Source organism: Vanacampus margaritifer, chromosome 18 (assembly GCF_051991255.1).
Source record: "Vanacampus margaritifer isolate UIUO_Vmar chromosome 18, RoL_Vmar_1.0, whole genome shotgun sequence".
Lineage (NCBI taxonomy): Eukaryota > Metazoa > Chordata > Actinopteri > Syngnathiformes > Syngnathidae > Vanacampus > Vanacampus margaritifer.
The window spans coordinates 7,174,024-7,195,071 of NC_135449.1; the positions used below are offsets into that span (position 1 = coordinate 7,174,024).

At 40.7% G+C, this 21,048-nt stretch overlaps 2 protein-coding genes and 1 non-coding gene across 5 annotated transcripts; 1 reads left to right on the forward strand and 2 right to left on the reverse strand.

The window, feature by feature from the left end:
• The first annotated feature begins 3,368 nt into the window (after positions 1-3,368).
• LOC144038152 (cerebellar degeneration-related protein 2-like) lies at positions 3,369-10,522 on the forward strand. The gene is made up of 6 exons (XM_077550364.1): positions 3,369-3,804; positions 4,244-4,356; positions 5,602-5,750; positions 5,840-5,989; positions 7,704-7,917; positions 8,846-10,522. The coding sequence occupies exons 1-6, from the start codon at positions 3,723-3,725 to the stop codon at positions 9,377-9,379; spliced, it is 1,242 nt and encodes a 413-aa protein (XP_077406490.1). The 5' UTR covers positions 3,369-3,722; the 3' UTR covers positions 9,380-10,522.
• polr3e (polymerase (RNA) III (DNA directed) polypeptide E) lies at positions 10,213-21,029 on the reverse strand. 3 transcript variants are annotated; one of them, XM_077550363.1, is made up of 21 exons: positions 20,984-21,029; positions 19,132-19,225; positions 18,997-19,047; positions 18,698-18,775; positions 18,502-18,617; positions 17,475-17,557; positions 17,193-17,300; positions 17,076-17,125; positions 16,816-16,935; positions 16,651-16,736; positions 16,503-16,547; positions 15,901-15,992; positions 15,451-15,571; positions 15,290-15,371; positions 14,621-14,680; positions 14,352-14,509; positions 14,211-14,272; positions 12,822-13,279; positions 11,403-11,480; positions 10,838-10,960; positions 10,213-10,755 (listed from the first exon to the last, which is right to left on the reverse strand). In XM_077550363.1, exons 2-21 carry the CDS (start codon positions 19,168-19,170, stop codon positions 10,699-10,701), a joined length of 2,067 nt encoding a protein of 688 aa, XP_077406489.1. In that variant the 5' UTR covers positions 19,171-19,225; positions 20,984-21,029; the 3' UTR covers positions 10,213-10,698. The 3 variants fall into 3 exon arrangements, with proteins under 3 accessions (XP_077406489.1, XP_077406486.1, XP_077406488.1); XM_077550360.1 differs by lacking the exon at positions 20,984-21,029 and adding an exon at positions 20,139-20,288; XM_077550362.1 differs by lacking the exon at positions 20,984-21,029 and adding an exon at positions 20,027-20,085.
• trnal-aag (transfer RNA leucine (anticodon AAG)) lies at positions 20,430-20,511 on the reverse strand. Its single transcript has one exon. It is a non-coding gene; the product is annotated as a tRNA-Leu (tRNA).
• Positions 21,030-21,048: the final 19 nt, after the last annotated feature.

A 21,048-nucleotide genomic window follows, 5' to 3' on the forward strand; every position in this document is an offset into this window, starting at 1 on the left:
CTCAAGGTTCCACATCTTTCTTTATTTTAAATATTTTTAATTTATTTATTTTTGTTTTCTCCCATTCTCTGTGGAAAATGTATATTGAATGTTTTTCAGCCTTTTTTTTTGAGGATTTTTATTTATTTATTATTATTTATTTATTATCATTTATTTTGCAAGACTGTCATCATGAAAGGAACAAGAGAGCGCATTGTTTTTATACGTGTGTCCTGTTGTCTTTTCTTCAGGTGAAGTGTGTGCTGTCAAACTATCAAGCTCCTCCTCTAGTAGGTCAAAAACAGTTGAACTCATCCATATTCAAAAGCGACATCTTTGTTGTTATTTTTTTCTTATCTCTCTTTCTGCATGCTGCGATGCCTTGGAGCCGTGAGCTTAACTCAACTCCTGCCTTTCACACACTTTACTTGTACCCACTCGCTGCAGGCTGGGAGATTAACATTTTTGGATTTCCCTTTTAAGTTTCATGTTTTTTCCCCTGCTAACGCAATCAAGCGCGGCCTGCTATCTTATCACCCAAATTGTTTGTGTCATCTTCTTTACTTTGATAATCTCAGATGGGTGCTTTTAGTGCTATTTCTAATATTTTTTACCATTTCTTGTGGCTAAGAAAAAAAAACTGCTGGCATGCTAACATATGATAGCCATTTAAGTACAGAAAGTGCTGAGGAAGAGGGATACAATAAACAATTTCTTATCCAGATGGATAAAACACTAACATGCTAGTAGCTACTATGCTAACATACGGCAAGACAGCAACCCTGGTTGCCCTGTCATCAGGTACTATTTCTAATGATGATTAGCTAACACGCTAATGACTTAAACTGCTAACAGTATACGGCAACATGATAGCAACTCGATAAGGATTTCACATTCTGCCCGGTAGTCTGGGTTTATTTTCTAATGATAATGAATGAAATGCTAACATGCTAACAGTTAAAAATGCTAACATATTGCAAAATAGCGGGTGTACCTAATGAAATGCTAACATGCTAACAGGAAAATAGGCTAACATATTGCAAAATAGCGGGTGTACTTGATGAAATGCTAACATGCTAACAGTAAAATAGGCTAACATATTGCAAAATAGCGGGTGTACCTGACGAAATGCTAACAGGAAAATAGGCTGACATATTGCAAAATAGCGGGTGTACCTGACGAAATGCTAACATGCTAACACGAAAATAGGCTAACATATTGCAAAATAGCGGGTGTACCTGATGAAATGCTAACATGCTAACAGGAAAATAGGCTAACATATTGCAAAATAGCGGGTGTACCTGATGAAATGCTAACATGCTAACAGGAAAATAGGCTAACATATTGCAAAATAGCGGGTGTACCTGATGAAATGCTAACATGCTAACAGGAAAATAGGCTAACATATTGCAAAATAACGGGTGTACCTAATGCAAAGCCCGCAAAAACACACAATGTATAATTTTTCAGTACTGTATATGTGTCTGTATATACATTTATGTATGTTTATACAGTATATTATGTTTATACTGTGTATATATACATATATATTTTTAAAGAAACACGCTGTTTGTGTTTGCCTCTGTTCCCTTTGCCTTTGTCTCTTTCTTTCATGTCATACCCCCCCACACACACACACAAATGGCGTATTTCCATGGCAACACGCCAGCCTCCCCTCACAATGAAGCTGTACTGTATCGCTACAAAATATATAAATATAAATTAAATTTTAAAAATGCGCGTGCGCACACGCTGATGTATTTGTGCTAAAGTTGTCGCCAGGAGCCTTTTTTTTTTTTTTTTTTTAAATCACCAATCCCATTACACGCTCCTCGTCCCTGATGTTCGTTGCCCCGGCAACCGGCACGGCGACGCAGCAAATTCGGCCATAACCGTTAATGTCGGTGAGCGGAACAATGTGTGTGCGTGTATGTGTGAGGGGTACACATTGTGACACACAAGCTGTCCCCCCCCCCCCCCCCCCCCCCGCCACCCAGTGCTCTTGTAATGTTTCAATTTCCTTCCCTGGCGTTTATCTGACTTCCTCTCCCTTAAAGAGGCTTCAGATACAATTCTCTCTCTCTCTCTTACACACGCACATCAAATAAAGAAGGCTTGTCGGTGACTTTGTCGATTTGCCTTGAAACGACCGGAAACAAAAGAAGCGTTCACAGATCAGAGATGCGCCTCCCCTCACTCTCTGCCATCCCCTCTCATGTGTACTCGAAGCACACATGGAGGAGGACAGAAGACGGATGAGGACGCACAAATGGGAGCTGGCGTCCCACCGCTGCGAGTAGTTCAGAGCCATGCTGTTTATTATTAGCATCATGTTCTATTCAAAGGGTGGTTGAAGGTTTGGACTCGGGTAACTATGATTTATAATGCATTGTAAAGGTCACCTGATTGTGTAGTGTTCATTGGCCTGACTTGTTTGCAGGCAATTTGGCTGAAATTATCACACAATTATATTTACTTAAATCTGTCAAATTGAATGTGTTGTTTATTTATTGTATGTTATTTGATTTTACATTTAAGTGCCTTATTTTTAATGCCTTTTTTTTATTGTTATGACTAGCTAATTATTATAGTATTTGTCTGTTTTAATATTTATCTAATTTGCCACTTAATGTCACAAACCTGAGAGTTTTTTTCTCGTAAATGTTTGAGTTGGTTCTCGAAAATTACAGCCCCTCAAAATAATAATAATAATAATAATAATACGGGGAAGTGAATTGTGACAAAATGTGCTCAAACCTCAAACGGTGTTGTGTCCCTCAAGTGTTCAACTCCTGCAACAGGCAAAATGTTCTTGAGAGAACATAAAACGCCTAACACTGAGCTGACAGGTGCCATCTTCCCTCACCTGTGTACGGCGCCCCAAATGAGCTGCAAGCCTGACCAAAAGCCAACCTGGCTTCTTCTGCTTACTAAACGGCGCTTTTGTTTTGCCCACTTGCGCCATCCAGTGGCCCGTCATGATGACAGCTTTGGCTTACCGCTGAAATTGTCGCTTTTCAAAATGAATGATATGAACAAAAGGGCTCGGATTACTTTTCATCGAGTTCCTCTGCTACTTTTATGCTTCATAATAAACTGCTCACCACATCATTCCCGCCCGCTTCCCATTTTCACCTTGGTTGGACGTTGGAGCCAGGTTCTTTCGTAGTAAGTGGATTTGAGACCCCTCTGTATTTCGTTTGGTTTTGCAGCAGCGACCTCCTGTGGACAAACGGAGTTAGTGCACAGTTAATGATGCACCTACAAAGCTGCAGGTGCCGGCGAGCCAACCATTAAGCACGGTCGTCTCGGCAGAAACTAATACCAAACCTTCAAAGTAAAAGCTACATATTAGATAACCCTATGAATTGCGGACTTAAAAACGTTAGTAATATGTTGTTTTAATGTTGTAGACGTTTAGGCGTACAAATCCCGCTTTAAAACGGATTTAAAGTTATTACTGCACCGGTTTTGAGCGCTGTGTATTATCATTCACTTTTATTTTGAAGCCGCCGAACAAGAAGTGTCTTGACACATCAGAATTTCTTATTAGCGTTATCCTGAGATGCTCGTGCGCCGCGGTTATACCAGCTGCTTGCCAGAACAGCGAGCCGTTTTTACGGCCAGTCTTTAATAATAGTAATAATAATAATAATAATCACTTGGAAGCCTGCGTTCATCATGTTAATTCGGAAAAGCGTTCGACGCTAAACGAACTGGAATATTTCTCGCCAGCCGCGGAGATGCTGACGGACATGAGCGTTGAAGAGGAGTTCGAGCTGAAGGAGGAAGAGCCCTGGTACGACAAGCAAGACCTCGAAAACGGTAACCTTTGCACCCTTTCTTCAACTATTATAGAAGCGAGTCTTATTTAATTAGCCGCGTTTTAAATTGAAAAAAAAAAAATCCGTTTTATTATTCAATGCGGATGTCATGGTGCTTTAATTTGAAAAGGTGACAGCGCACCCAGTAATTTATTTATTTATTTTGTACATTATTGCTTTGCCTGGAACTTAATTGGAGGAAAGCTTAGTAGTATTGTCAATTAGCCTAATTAGGCCCACACATCAGCACAAGTGGGTCAGTGGATCACAACACACGGTTTGCAAATTGTGTTCATTTCTAAACTGTACCCAGGTCCGAGTCAAAAACCTTGTAGACGGTCTAAAAAACAAAACAACTTAATGTAGATTAATGCCTCAAAACGACAATTAATCGTCACCAAAATAATGCGTATCCGAACCGCGCGCGTCTCCTTCCGCAGACCTTCAGCTGGCCGCCGAGCTGGGAAAGTCGTTGCTGGAGAGGAACCGCGAGCTGGAACAGGGCCTGCAGCAGATGTGTTCCACCAATCAGGAGCAAGTGCAAGAGATCGAGGTAAGACCCCCCGGGACCCCGACAACCGGGTTGCCGTGGTTACGCTCATCAGTCAAGGTCTTTGGGATCGTGACTTCAAAATATTTTTAAACTTTGCAACAAAAAAAAAAAAAAATATATATATATATATAGTAGACTGTTCTGGATTACTTTAATGTCCTTAAATCTGCTTTGTGTGACCGGCGAGGCCTTCTCAGCGCTGACATGTTGATTTTAATCCACAAGTCCTAAATGTTGACGTCATGGCACACAAACACACACACACATGCATTGAGGTCGTGCTGTGGTCAGAGTGAAGGCAATGTTCATTGACAACAGGTTCAAATTGCCGCTCTGATAAGATAACAGTTCATCCGTCCGTCCTCACTTGGGTCGCTTTGTTGATAATGCACAGAGCGGTTTTCTAATATTAGATATACTCATGTATGTCCGAATGACTTGTCCTTATATTATGCTATTGCTTTTGTAGTAACAAAAAAAAAAAAATAACAGCGAATGTGGTTGTAATTTACACTATTTAAAGATCATCTCAAGACAAAAAGTGTCTAGAAAAGCGGCATATAAATCCGATGCGTTATTATTATTATTTAAAAAATGCACAGTATTGCACCCCCTCACATTTCTGCAGATTCCAGAAGCAGAACCATGCTGTGTGGTCTGATGAGACCAAGACCAAGTTTTCGTCTTTGGTAATTAATTCAATACACGAGCCTTAAATGTGATTTAATTCAAGTATATTTATTTTCGATATTAACCGGAATAAGGACGTTTGAGAGGCTGTCGCGCAGAAGCGACATCATCTAGCGGCAGCCAATAGAAAAAGCACCTTCAGATGACGTCGTTCCTCAGCGACATTTTTTGCGCTTTTTCATTTAACTCGACCGAAAATGCAACGCAAGGCAAGAAATATGTTACTTTTTCCATTTTGACAAGTAAAACTAATACTGAAACTAACTAAAGCTAAACTAAAATTAAGCATTTTTGAAATAACTAAAACCAATAAAAAACTAACAGAGCCACCCTGAAAACTAAGTAAAACTAACTAAATAAAAAAACTCAAAACTAACTATAATGAAAATTTCAAAACTAATAATAAACCTGCTGGCCACACAAAATATTGACACTTTTGGCATTTTCGCCTCGGGGTGTACTCACTTTTGTTGCCATATATTTTGAGTGATTTTTAGTGAACATGAAATAATTTTCCGATAGTGATTGGTTTTTTTTGTTTTTTTTGTGGTCCAGTACCTGGGCAAGCAAGTGGAGCTCCTGCGGCAGGTGAACGACCAGCACGCCAAAGTGTACGAGCAGCTGGACGTGGCGTCCCGCGAGCTGGAGCAGGGCAACCACAAGCTGACTCAGGACAATCGCACAGCCCAGCACAAGATCCACGGGTTCGAACACAACGCAAATGCCATCAACATGAGAAAGTAGGGCCGGGCTCATCGCGCAAATCCGATATTGTGTGTTTTCGCCGGCGCAGGTTGACGGAAACGGTGGATGTGCTGCAGACGCGCGTGGACGAGCTGCAGCGGCAGGTGGACGACATGAAGCTGGGACCCTCGCAGCTCGGCCGGGGGGGACGGCGGAGGTCACGCGGGGCACAGAGTCTGGAGGAACTGCAAAATCTTAGGTTTGAGCTCAACTGGCTTCTTGGCTGACTCGTTTTAAGTCTCTTGGCGCGTCTCGCTAATCGGCTGTGAGCGTAATCGCCCACATTTCAAATGTAAGTTTGCAATATTGTGTAAGGAAGTGAAGAACTGGATGCTTCCTGGTTGCGTCGTCAATGTCACATCAGTTTATCACCTCCTGCTCGTTTAGAACGCGCTGTGCCTAAGATAAAACGTAAATATGATGACTAATATGTTGTATAATAAGGGTGAGATAAGTGAAAAGGGTGTTACCTCAAGAGTGCAAAGGGCATCATTTGTCTCCACACTCTGGACTTTTCAGCTATAACTTCAAAATATTCATATTTTTATAAGTCTTTTTAATTAACTTTGTTATTATTAAAAGTTTGAGATTTTGAACATAATTCGACCTACATTTAGTTTTGTTAAAGGGATATTTTGTCCAGAAATAATTTGGTAACGTCATTATTTTTCATGTACAATTAATACCTTTAAAAACTATATTTTTTCCACTTGCTTTTGAAGATGACATCACCATGTGCTGAGGAAGTAGGTAACGATCAATCGTGGCTCAGCTTGCTGACCAAACCCAGAAAACAGGTGAGCCATGATTGGTCGTTACCTACTCCCTCAGCACATGGTGATGTCATTTTCAAGCGACAGCAAGTGGAAAAAAATAGTTTTTAAAGTTATGAATTGCACAAGAAAAATAATGAGGTTATGGAATTCATTCTGGACAACATAGTAACTTTTTACCGCTGAAAATGGCTCAATGATTTTTGCTATTTTTTAGCTCAACAAATTTGGAAAGATAAAATTGTTTTACAAATGTAATTAAATTTTTACAATTATTGTATCAGTTTTTCTAATCAAATTTGAGATGCGAATAAGGTTACAAGTTTAGATATGTATAATTTTTTTTTTTTATAATCAGCTATTTTAATTATTTTATTAATACACCTTTCAGATTTTCATGAAGATGAATATTGCAACCAAAATATGAAAGATTTGAATCACTAATCATGAATTAAAAAAAAAGAAAAAAGCTCTGGTTATTTTTTATATTAGCTGAATGTTGATTTTTTTTTTTAAGTCATAATTAACAAATTTTAAAATGTGTTTTTGTGTACATTATTTAGTTATTTTACACTTTTATTGCGATATTCTAATCTAGTTGAATAAGGTAACAAAAGTATTAGCATAAAGTTAGTCAGTAATTTTCAAATTGCAGTATTTTATAAATACATTACATATTGCATGTAGCTTTAAAAGGGAAGTCAAACCACAAATTTTCTTTACTTTATTATGTTGTATGCGCCCCTACTAGTCTCAACACAGTATTCTGATGAATATTGAGTTTATGAAATATGAATTAAGCAACAAAATCCACCCAATTTTATCCATCTAGGAGGCGGCCATTTTGTCACTAGCTGGTGACCGATTTCCGAGTTTGGTCGTTTGTGACATTCACCAGATACATGTTTGGTCGTTACCGGAGCCCAGAGCAACTGTGATGTCATTTTCAGTCAACGTGGCAAAATGGCCGCCGCCTGAGATGGATAAAAACAGGTGGATTGTTGCTGCTTTATTAATATTCAACAAACGCAGGGGCCGCCTCGAAAATATTATTGAAAAGAAAATTTGGTTGGGTTGACTTCCCCTTTCATAAGATTTATGTACCTGCATGCATTCATATAATTTGCTCCACTGACGCAGGCAGCGTGACGGCGATCCCGAAGAAACTCGTCTCGACGGCGTGCAGGGGTGGCACGAGGAGCAGCAGACGTCACTGCGCCGCTCGCTCCGCAGCCTCCAGGCTCAGTACGCCGGAGAACGCGCGCGGCGGGAGGAGGCCGAGCGGGAGGCGGGGCTACTGAGCAGGGAGAACGCGGCGCTCGAACAGCAGCTGGCTGGCATGGAGACGTGCAGGGTATGAAAATTGGGAATTTATACTATTGTTTACAGAGGTGGCAAATCCAGGTCCAGAAAGTAAAAACCCTGCCACAGTTTGGCTTTAGCCCCTGATGCTAGCTAGCTAGCTCTCTAGCACGTAAACGAGCACCAACGGAGCAAACCACAACAAACCGGGGGCTAAAGCCAAACTGTAGCTAGCTAGCTAGCTCTCTACAAGGTAAACGAGCACTAATGGAGCTAGCCAAACTCTGGCAGGTTTTCTAGCTAGCTCTCTAGCAGGCAAACGAGCGCTAATGGAGCTAGCTAGCAGGTAAACAAGCACTAATGCTAGCACCTGGGGCTAATGCTGCATTCGAGGTTGGTCGGAAGTCGGACTTTTCCGAGTTCAAACCAGGAAGTGTGTACGGGAACGCAGACTGAATGGCAAAACACAATTTACTCGAGTATAAAATATACTATATTCGACATGACACATAACAGTATGCCGCTATCTCACCGTGTGAATTAAACTACTGAACTCTATAAAATGCTTATGAAATAAGATTTAAAAAAAACAATGAATAAAGCTAAATTCCAAGAAGGCAAGTTTGCTGGAGGTCAAAATTTGTTTTGAGGACCAAAATAAAAAAAAACAATTTATCACTATCCGCCATTTTGGTTGTTTATTTTCCCCTCGAACGCTTTCAGGTCGGAACTGGGAAAAAACAACTCTGATTTATCCGACTTCCGACCATCCTCGAATGCAGCATTTAGCCTAACTGTGGCAGGGTTTCTAGCTAGCTCTTTGGAAGGTAAACAAGCATCAATGGAGCTAGCTAGCTAGCTAGCTAGCAACTAGGGCTAAAGCCAAACTGTGGCTGGGCTTCTACTTTCTGGATCTGGATTTGCCACCTCTGATTATATCTGGACGTGGATGTATACACTTACTTTTTTGGTGTCCGCAGATGCGAGTATCCGAGTTGGAGCGAGAGGCCGAAGAGCTCCGTCACCTGTGGAAGTCCGAATCCTTCTCCCGGCTCAACGTGGCGTACGCTCTGCCCGAGGAGGAAGAGGAAGAGCGCGACGAGGAAGTCGAGTCGTCCCCCCGAAGCCGACGGCCCCTCAAGCGCTGGGCCAGCGAGCGTCTCCTGAAAAGCAAGCACGGCGCCGACCCGGCGGGCGAGCACGAGTGCTGGTGCGGCCGACGGGCCGGGAAGGCGCAACGCGGCGGCATCTCGCTGCTCAACGAGGTGGACGCGCAGTACAGCGCCTTGCAGGTCAAATACGAGCAGCTGCTCAGGCACTTTGGATTACAGCAACGCCAACGAGAGGAGGAAGAGGAGGAAGAGGAGGTGGTGAGCCACGAGGCAATTCAGACCATCGACTACAACGGCGGCTTGCAGCAGCCCGAGTACAAGGAACTGTTCCGGGAGATTTTCGCTCGCATCCAGAAAACCAAAAAGGACCTGGAGAACAGGGCCAGGCCATCCTGTACTTGATGATGCCGGCCGGCATGAAAGGAAGAAAAAAAAAAGTTGGTGATGTTTTCTCATTAGGAAATTATTATTGAATTCTTTCTCCAATGGTAACATTTATTACTATTTCGGGCTGGGCGATATGGCCTTAACACAACAGACAGACTTTTAGTTTGCATCTAGTTTGTTAGTGGCAGCAGTGCACGTCAGCAGAGACTTTGAACTACTTCAGAAGCCACTTAAAAAAAAAAAAAAAAAAAAAACTTTTGAAGCGCCCAGCCCTAACTTCTACATGTTATTTCTAGCACTTTTTCCTCTAATTCATTGCAATTGCTACCAGGCTGTGTGCTATTTACTCCAATGTGAAAGCTTTAATTCTTACTATATCTCGCTTCTATTTCTGAATTGTAGCAACTCTGAATGTGTCTTAGTGAAATAAGAGGAAAAAGGGACGGTGCTGAATTTTATGCAACAAATATCCGATACTTGATTACTTCTCCATGTTGGATGACTGAGTGAACGTTTTGATCGCTGTCGAGGTTGTCTCGTGCCCTTTTCACTTTGTTCTAACAGGAGTGTGTGAATGGGTAAGTCGTGTTAAAGATGCTAATGTTAAAGTTCATCAAGGGGGGAGGGAGAAAAAAAAAGGTAATGTTGCCGTTCTGAGCCAGAATCATTGTTTACATTGCTTAGTACGTCATATCTAATTATGCATATTTATTGAATTTGTGTCACAATAAAAAAAAAAAAAATCCAGTTGGGGAAAGTGTTGAAATTCTATTGCATTATGACACGGAAATACACGTCAATTTATTCCGATTTAGACTCCGGCTAAACGGTGATCAAAAATGACGAACTTTCATGTAAATGTTTTGTTTTTATTGATCATCCACAACCGTTTCTGTACATTCGAGTAAAAAGCAAACAAAATGCAGCAGTCGAAAGTTTGTCGTTCCCAACACGAGTAGAGATGCAGGAAGTCTAAAATGAACTTTCACTTTTTAGCCTTGCTTGTTTTTTGGTTAATGTTTTAAAAAAAAAAAGTGCCAGAGGATACTTGTGTCTTACTGCATCCTACATCTTAATGTTAATGGATGAACACAAAATGGCGGCCATGTTGCCTTCCAAAAAGGTCCATCGAAAAAAAAAAAAAAAAAAAAACATAAATAAATGAGGCGTTTGTTTTGAATGATTCTCCTTCAAAGACCTCTTTCTCAACGTTCCCAGCGGCAGACGACAACGCGGTCGTCGTGACCGGCCGCGACCGGCTCTCACCTCGGCCGCGCTCCCTTGTGTGACACTGTGATTGGCTAAGGGTGCCCCCTGGGGCGGGCTTGTTTGGGTCAGGACTGAGTGGTTCCCTTTAGGTACCACATGCCGGCGTTGCTGATGCAGCATTCCTGAAGGAGGGAATAATAAAAAAAATTGAAATAAAAAGGTCTGTTCTCATTTTGGAAAGAAATCCCCCGCTTGGACCCTCACCTTGAGCAACCGGTCCACGTCGGCCTTGGCGACGTTGCCGAACTCCTCGTTGAGCCGGGCGTGCAACGCGGTCCGTTTCAGGCGATATGTTTTGGTGAACATGTCGTAAAGCAGGCGCCGTTGCTGTGCCCCGCCAGGAGAAATAAATTAGCTTAGCAGAAATATGAGCTACTGTTTTTTTTTTAACTCTTTGACTGCCAAAAACGTTAAATAACGTTTAGTAAAATCCTAGGGAGGAGTGCCAAAGACGTTAAAAGACGTTAGTTTCAAAACAGAGGTGAAACTAACCATTTTCTATTGTTGATTACTGAAAAACGGAATAAGGTAGAAACAAACTTTTTTTTTCTGATGAAAGATGAGAGTCCAATCTTTCATTTGGTAGTATGTGTGTTTCCATAGTCCAAACACATAATTTTCTGTGGACCTTGAAAGATCAGTCAAAATGCTTTAAATCGGCTGGCACCCACGGCATCCCTTTTCTGAAAACGTCTGGCAGTCAAAGAGTTAATTACAATGTAACGGAACTCTCCATTGTATTTTTCATTATTTTTCCCCCCTCGTTCACCTTGTCGCAGTCCTCTCCGGTCTCCCACAAGCCGAACACCTTTTGTATGTCGGCAGAAGCCGTGGTCAGGGCGGGGAACTACATTTGGAGGAGAAGCCAAAGTGTTAAGTTTTGATCTTAGTTAAATGTTTGTGTGTGTGTGGACATACAAAAACCAAACAAGCCAAACAAATACCCAAAGTGGAACCATATTTGGTAACCACGTTTTGGGGCTTTGGCGACCAAATGTGGTTCCATTCAGGTTTTGGAATATGGTTTTGCTCAGGTTTCCAAATGTTACCAAATATGGTTCCTAGAAAATATTCAAGCCGAGTCTATTAGTAGTCAGACAACGTTTGTCTAAAGGAACCCGCAGGGAGTCAAAAAAAAAAGCCACCTGAAAACAAAATGGCAGACATTGTGTTTCCTGGCTCGGCTCCTCCCAGGTCCGCTACCCTGCCCGTTTAACGGCTCTCGCAGACGTAATGAGCTTAGCGCTGAGGCTAATCGTCGGTTGCCTAATAAACGTGGCGTGCCCCCATTGCCCCCCCCACCGATCCACTTGCAATCCTCTCAAGGCTGCAGTTGGGATCAGACTTAACTCGCAACCTGGAGCACAAGACGGTGACGCCCAGAGACGGCGCTAATTCCGGTAAAATTCCAAATAAGCTGCAGCGCAGTCAAAACACAATCTGTGCCAAGCTACGCTCAAAGTGACACCTGTCAATCAAATTTGGTAGCACGCAGAGCCGAGATTGCATCACAAACCTTTTGGTGGTAGACAACTCATCGTATTAAGAAACAATAAAACAATCAATTCCACAAAAATACCAAATATGCTTCCACCTATATTCAGGGATGTGATTTGACCAAAGTGAAATTATCTGAAAATTTAGCCGGGGGTCTGGGGGCCGCTGGCACCCAGCTAGGTCCAATGCACTCACATGACAAAGAAATAGACAAAACAACAGCATAAATTTTCAACTATCCCATATAAAATGTCAGTTTTAGTCAACTCAAAATCAGTCACATTCCAAAACATTGGACTGCCTTTGCTTTTAAAAACTATCACTGAGAATATCATCATATCTAACTAATGTGATTACTAAGTTAACACATAAATAATGTTGAAGAGTTCAAATTTCATGAACAAATAATTGTATCATGACCAAATGAAAAGTAACTCATATTAGAGCATACCACAAATGTCTTTGTTATAGCAGAAGATGTTATCTGTCGGAGTCATGCGCATACACAATGAACTACTAAAAAAAAAAAAAAAAAAAAATTCGGAATTTTTTTTTGGGGGGGGGGGGGAGATAAAAAAAAGCGGAATTCCGCTAATTAGCGGAAAAATCACATCCCTGTATATTACCTACGGTTACCAAAGAAGGTTCCATCCATTTCCTATACCAGGAAGTGACATGCATGAATACTCACAGGCACCATGATCTGCTTGCAGCGGCTGAGCAGCACAGCGTCCTGCAGAATGTGGTCCGACACGGGTCCGAAGGGCATGTGCCCCGCCGGCATGGTGGCCAGGTGGAGGCTCATGAGCCTCTTGAGCTCGTTCAGCGTCAACACGGGATTCTTCCTGAAGGTCTTTGTCACAAAGTCCAGCAGCTCCGGTGAGGCCGCGGTGGCGGGGCTGCCGCCGTTGGCGTGCTCGGCGCCGGCGTAGCCGTTGACGGCGCCGTTCGGGATGCCCGACCGGGACGGCGAAGGGGAGGACGTGTCCATGGGTTCGGCCTCGCCGTCGCTAAGGGGTTCCTGTTTGATGCGGGCGCCGCCGCTTCCTGCTCGCTTGGCGTCCAGATCCTTTTGGAAAGAGGCTTGCTTCTCCTGAGCGCGATCCTGCGCCAACTTCAGACGCTGCTCGCCACTGATGTGCACCGGATCTGCAACCACAAACACACTTTTACTACACTGATATTTAAAATGGCATCAGAATTGAGATCAGCTCTACTGGCCAAGTATGTTGAACATACAAGGGATTTATCTCCGGTAGTTTGAGCCAACTCCAGTATTACAGTAAACGAGCCACTACAACAAAATAGACATTTTATACACATGATGTATTAATTAGTTTTACCTGGCAACCCAGCCAGCAATTTATTCCAAATAGATAGCAAACTAAATGCTCTTACATATAAATTGGAAAGGGGGAAAAATTGCATCTTTGTGAGGTTCCTACCAGGGTTATAGTTTTGAATTTTTCTTTATAGTTAAATTTTATATAGTTTTTTAAAAAGTTGTAAATTTGAATGTGAGTTTATTAGTTTTTATTAGTGTTACTTTTTTTCAAAAATGCTTATTTTTTTAAATATATATATAATTATACTACAATTCTTGTCTTTTTAGATAATTAACTAGTGAGAAAAAGCAGCTCAGATAATGGATGGATTTATTATTATTATTATTATTACCTGAACAATTGTCATAATTATGAGCATTAACATTGTACTACTGTACATTTTACCATTATGCTATTATTATAGGGACCAAGTATTGAGGTAGTATTTAAAAAAAAAACTTCAATTGCAGCACCTAAATCACTTGGAGGCTTTAATTATGACTATTAGTGTTACGAGCATTCTCCTAATTTATTATTATTGTCTTGATGACGGCCAAATCGCTTCGATTCCAGCAACCTAATTGCCTTCTTGAGAGCCTTAATTATTATACTTTACATAAAAAAAACATCTAAAAATCTATTATCATTATCATTACTCATGGAGGAAGTATTATTTTTTGCAGGGTTTAATTTTTACTACTTCCAAATGATGAGGTATTACTATCCCCTACTGGCAGAAGCGGCTCATTACACACCAGGCTGCGGAGAATTCTTTGGCAGGAAGTCGGCCTTTGAGAAGTTGAAGACTTTTTCCAACCTTCAAAATTAAATTTTTTTAAATTAGTCTCATCTCCTTTGTTTGGTGAAACTTGTTTGTTGTGTCTTGCATCACCCACTTGCTCTGGATGCCCGTCCACAGCATGTGCTGGCGGTGAGCCACGTCGGCGTGCTTCTTGACAAAGTCGGCGTCGGCGGGAAGCAGGAACTCCCAGCCGCGGTTGACCCGCGGCACCGCCACCTGCTCCAGGAAATCCTTCACATCCTCTGGCGGAAGCTGAAAAAAAGAGAAGAACAAGTCGGTTACGTTCGCCTGAATGACTAAGTTGGAACATCTTTTTGTTTTGTTGCTCCGGGGCTTTTTAAGGTGGCAAAACATGAGGCTTACTTTGATCACGGCCGCCACTTCCTTCCTCATCAGGGAGCGTTCCAGCGTAAATCTCCACATCTGCAGTGGCAAATATGAAAAGAGAAAACACACAAAAACTTTTTGATGACCAATTTATGAATAAATACACTTCTTACAACAACAAAGATATGTCAACAATATAAAAATGCATCACTTAACACATAACATCTGTCTGTTAGCGAGAGCCACTACATCGTGATAACTTACATTGATGTTTCTGCATTTGGCAATTTATTATTATATTATATTATTAGTATGGGATTTTTTTTTAATGGGCTTTAGGTGAACTGATGAATACACACACGCTCGCACGCACATACATACAAAAAAAAAAAAGTATATGTATATATATATATATATATATATATATATATATATATATATATATATATATATATATATATATATATATATATATATATATATATATATATATATATATATATATATATGTGTATATATATGTATTTAAAAAAAAAAGGAAAAAAAAAACATTTATTAAATTTTTCTCAATTGATTTGTTGGATTTAAAAAAAAAAAAAAAAAAAGGAGAGCAATGATGATGTCAAATCGAATGAACAATACTGAGCTCTCCTGTAGAAAGAAAGAAAAAAAAAATGCATCACTTTCCCTTCCAGTTGTGCTCACCACAAAATCTCTGCCCCGACACAGCAAATCAGCCGGAACGCCGCTGTGAGGACTGCACGTGTTTTTGGGATACAGAACGTCACTGAAACGACAAAAAGTGCCCATTAAACTCAGCTGGATCCGATTGGCGCTAGGGGGGGGGGGGGGGTGAGGCTTCATACCTCTTCACCACCCAGTTGCCTTGGACTAGCAGCGCCACCTGCTGGATACAGCGCAGTACCGCGGTGGAGTCGGTGCCTGAGGCCAGCAGGCCCATCAGGCTGGCAAACTGGATCACTTTGACTGCAGGGAGGGAGAAAGATTATTTTTAGGGGTCAGGCAATTTAAAAAAAAATAATAAAAATTTATCGTAATTAATCGCATGAACACTCATTTTGACACCCCTAATAAGTAAAATAAAAATATTTTACTAACATTTTTTTCCTATTATTCTTATTTTTTATTTATAGTAAATCAAGCAATTCTTAAATGAGATAAATGTGTACACAATAAATGAAAAAAGGAATAAATACAATTCAGGGAAGCAATTTTCTGACAAAAATAAAACAGCAAAAAAAAAAAACATCATCCTTCTTCTTCTTTTGATGATGCAAGCTGTAACGTTCACTTACCGTTCTTCATCAGCGTCTTGATCTGCTCGCCAAGCGGAAACGTACGCAGCTGGGCCATGGACAGCACGTTGCTCGGGCCGATGGGCTTCACGCTACGAAAGGCGGTTGAAAATCGGTTATGTTCTGTTTTAAATGTTTTAAGTGTCCCAAAGATGTATTTATAGGTTATTTTTATGTTTTTGTTCATGCTAGAGCATACATAAGGCTTTGATGCAGCCTTTCAACTGCACAAAATGGTTGAAGCAATGGTAGTTATTACAAAAACGGCCAGCAGGTGGCAGCAGAGTATAAGAGATCAACAAGGGCCATGTTTTAAACAATAATGATGAAACTTAGCTATATTCTAATGCTAATTGCTGTAAATCATATACAGATCGAAATTCACTTTTTTTTTTCCCTGATGAAAGAAGAGACTCTAACCTTTCTTTCGGTAGGTTCCATGTTTTTATAGCAATAGAACACAATATTCTGTGGGCCTGGCAAAATCGGTCAAAATCCAGTAAAACAGCCGGGAGCGAAGGGGGTTGCTTCAGTGAAAATGACTGGGAGTGAATGAGTTAAAATACAAACTACAGTGAGATAGAAAAAGATGGAACACTTACAATTTTTCCTCCGCCGGCGGCGGCATCAGCATCGTGAGGTACTCCCTGCCAGGACAAAGAATCTTCATTGTAAGTCATCATAATTAAATAAATGTCCGCAATTTGAGGAAATCCTGTCTCCAACTTGGAGATGCGTTCAAGAACTCACTTGGGCGTTTTAACCAGCTCAGAGTTGTCGGAGGCGTCCACATTCTGACAAAACAAATACTGCCTTTCGTGTTCCGAGCGCTCGTCCTGAGGCAAAACAAAATGGCGGACTTACTGGCGTACCATTCATTCTAACAATCAGCGGGCACTCATCGTGACGAGTTACCTTGACGTTGTGGTGCTGCAAGTGGATCCAGGGTTCTTCGGCCTGCTTCTTTTGGAGGAACTCGTACGACTGGATCCTCCTCTGGCGCGCTTGCTCCGACTCGGGCCGAGCGAACCTCACCTGCAGGAGCAGAATAAAACATGGGCGACGTGAGTGTGCACAGCTTTATATTGTATTTGATATTGAAATTATTCCTCTATTTTTTATCCCATATTTTCATATGATTTAATAACAAGATGTGGGGAAAAGCGAGCACTCACCGAAATGGCCTTGGCTTCTTCCTCACCTTCATCTTGGGACGAGTCTCCACCTGTGTGGAAGGGAAACCCTCAGATGTGTGAGAAAAAAAAAAGAAGAAGAAAGAAGCAAACTGGGACCTTCGTTGGCCGCCTCTCGCTCCCTCGTTTTGCTGTCGGCCTTGTCCAGGTATGTAAAACTGGGCCTCATCTGCAGGATTCCCGTCAGCGGCGTCACGTGAAGCTCGCCTGTGGACAACATCAGCAAAAAAATAATAAAAAATTAGCATCATTTGTAAAAAATGTCAAATTGAATGAAATTTAAGCCATGTTTTTTTTGTAATTTTTTAATGACCGGAATGTATAACTCACGACAATTTTCTCACACATGCAATTTTTTCATGAAAAAGAACAACTCGAGACCTTTTCGAAAGATGGCAGCGGCGTATCGGGAGGTGTTGGTGGTGGCCTGGATAGACGAGAAGCTCTGATTGTCCATCATTTTCCTGTACAAAAAACATCAGCTCATCAGTCACTTTAACATGCTACATTCAACAACCACGAGCATGAGCTAAATAGTAAATGGTCGCAACGTCACTTTGGGGTAAAATTTTAATTAAAATCCACAACACAAGGGATTGCGCTGATTTAAAAAACGTGCATTATAATATAGAAGTGAAATTTATTTTCAAGTGTGATATAAGAATGATACATTTCCATTAAAACTGCTTAATTTTTTTTTTTATTTAAAGTTAAACTATATATTCTAAAATTTTATTTTTATAATACATAATTTTACTTGCACAATACTGACAAAAACTAAAAACAATTTAAAATTACTTACATTTGTTGTTAACAAAAAAATATTCTTTCACTAAATTATGTGTGTAAGAAAAAAGGTTCTTACAGGTTATGTTACTGTCTATGGAAATGTTGGCAAAAATATGAAACATGACTTTTGCGACTATCTTGATCTAATTTGTATGGAATACACCCAAACACCCTTGAATTAGATAACATAACCCATTAAAATACAATGTTTATATTTATTTATCTATAATATTTTTATGTGTTTATTTACTTTCATTCCAATTCAATTCAACTAACACTCGGCTGTGTACATTTGTTTAACTGACCATCTAATCAGTAGTGGCTAAGCAAAAAAAAAAAGGTTTGTTTTTCAAACTCAATAATCAGTTTGAATGACTTTCACTCCCTTTTAATTGCCGTTTTACTAAATACAATAAGTTCTGTGAGAGCGGAAATAGCATGAAAAACATGCTTTGTCAAAATGAGTGAAAAAAGGCTGCTTCTTCTTTTTTTTGCTTCCACTTTCCAAGCAATGAATTGTGTACTATGAAGACACAGTGACATCTAGTGGAGATATTCCAGCATAACACACATACAGTCAAAATGTCCTATAGTAAGCCTGTTTCGCCGCAAAACATACACTGAATAGGTGTTGTTCTCCTCGTAGCCGGTACCGTCCACATTCAGCGCTATCTGCTCGCCCTTGCTGCGACAGTAGTTGGGGCTCGTGGTGTCCATGGCCATCTGCAGCTCCACCTACGGGCACCATAATCACAACTTTCTGGAATAGTTTGAGGATAAAGTAAGCATGTATTAAAGGTTGTTTTTTTTTTTACCCGCTGCTGTTTGGGTTTGACCTTAGCAGCCAAAAGGTTGATGTCACCGTAGGTCATGGTAGATGGTCGCACGGGGTACTGCAACGGGAGAAAATTAGCAGCAGCTAGGGGCCTGCCTTATTCAGAAACGTTAACTGGTTAAAAATCACTTGTCTATTTTTCTATAAGCGAAAGCCGGGAAAAATAAATAAATTCAAATCGGAAAAGATTTAGAGTTATAATTTTTTTTTATTTTTTACGCCATCCGGCCCAGTCATAAGGACAACTAATTTGCATTTAATGCAACACAAAACACCCACCTGGAGTAGATAAAGCTTCTCTGCAAGGCTTTTGGCGAGATAGACGTCAATCTGCGGGTGCACAAAAAAAAAAAAAAGTAATCACTGCTGATTGATTCAACAGCAAGTATCTTTAAGCTTCCAGTGAGCGCATACCTCCTCTATAATGGGGTCGTCGTCATCCCCGCTGGCCATATTTTAGGAAGCGGAGTCAGGAGGGGGACGGTGGTGTAGGGAGAGCGAATCCAAACTTTCAAAAGGAGACACATTTAGTATTTTAGCACATTATTATGTTATCGCACCTTAAGAGCAAGAGCTTCAAACTTTTGTCCAGCCAAATCACTGTTGGAAAAGGCTCCTAGCACATAGACACTTATTCAGAAATAGGGAGATAAAAGTTTTACTTGGCTGTTTAATTTTACCCCTAATAGGAGGACAGGCATTACGCAACCATTTATTAAAGTACAGTCATTAAAAACTTAATTTACCATAATATGTGAACTTTAAAAGGTGCTAAAATAGCTTCAATTGAACATGTTCAACAATTCAGTGAGCAGTGGCAGCCCAAACAGTGTTTCAACCACAAGAAAATCAATAGCTATATGTCGCACAATATTAATGTGATGACTCAGTGCTAGAATGCTAATATCAGCAGGTAAACACTGATTATGATGAGGTCAAACAGGTGATGCAAGAACGCGAAATCGAATTCAAATTGCTTTCCGAGGTTTGAACACATTGAAACAAACTCAGTCACACCACTGGGAAGCGGTTAGTATTGATTCGAATGCGTTTTCGAACCATTACTCTCTAAAATAAGCCTTTTCGAGGTGTGTTAGCACATTAGCAAAACACACAGCAAATTGTCAGGCAGGCCTGCGTTAAACTCCGCCAAACTAGACAAAAACGTACAAAAATACCACACCGCCTGCATTATGAAACAAACTTCACGAAGCCCACGCAAAGGACAATATGTTCTATAACAAACGTAAACGTGACGAAGTGAGCTAACGTTGAAGCAGCGGCAGGTTAGCAACTTTAGCATAGCTACCTAGCTTTGATTCACACATGCCGGTAGAAATAACATTGGGCGAGTGAACGGGGCCTGCTATTACGCGAAAAATTAGTCCTACTGAAAATCACAGCTATATTATATACTTTACCTGCAATTAGCCAAGTGTGTGAGCTATCTTAGCAGCGTGACATTTGTCCACCGAAGCGGACGGCGAAGTGGAAGAAGGAGCACGAACACACATGAAGTAGACACCATGTTGACTCCGATCTACATCGGACACGTGGGAAGCGAGGCCGAGCCCACAATGCAAAGCGGGTGCTAAAATATTAATATCGTTTTTTACTTTTGTTCATCGTCGTTTATGTTAGTTGTCAAGTCGGGGAATACATCATAATTGTAAAGTGAAATGTGTGTGTGCAGCACATTGTCCAAAAAGTTATGGCAGCGGTGGGATTCGAACCCACGCCTCCGAAGAGACTGGAGCCTTAATCCAGCGCCTTAGACCGCTCGGCCACGCTACCGATGTGAAGGTTGTGGAACAATTTACGTACATGAAGTTTTGGTTTATTTTTATATATAATTTTCCTGACGTATTAAAATGGGAAGTTTGTGTACTAAATGTGCACGGGTTTAGTCCCTTTCATCTATTGAGTAATGATTTACTCAATTTTGTTTAAATAAAGTTCGAAAAAAAAGAGAGAGAGACATATTTGTTAGCCATCTTGACATTACGTTACAGTATGCAAAGCTATGCAACAGTTTCTAAAATGTACCTTATGTGAGCGGTATTTTTCCAGATATTTTACGATAATCTGAGATTATCATCATGGTCAACTATAAAATAAATTGGCCCTTATTATAAAACATGCTTTTTTTTTAATCAAGGCAATCACTCCAGCTTCAATTATCGACCTAAAACGTATTTAACATATTTAAAGTAATTTGATTGAATTGAATAGATTTGAATTGATATTTGTTTAATATAAGGTTTACCTGCCACAGTTGTCGTCTTCACCCACACGCCTTGTCCGGGATGAGTGGAACAGACTACAGCCACA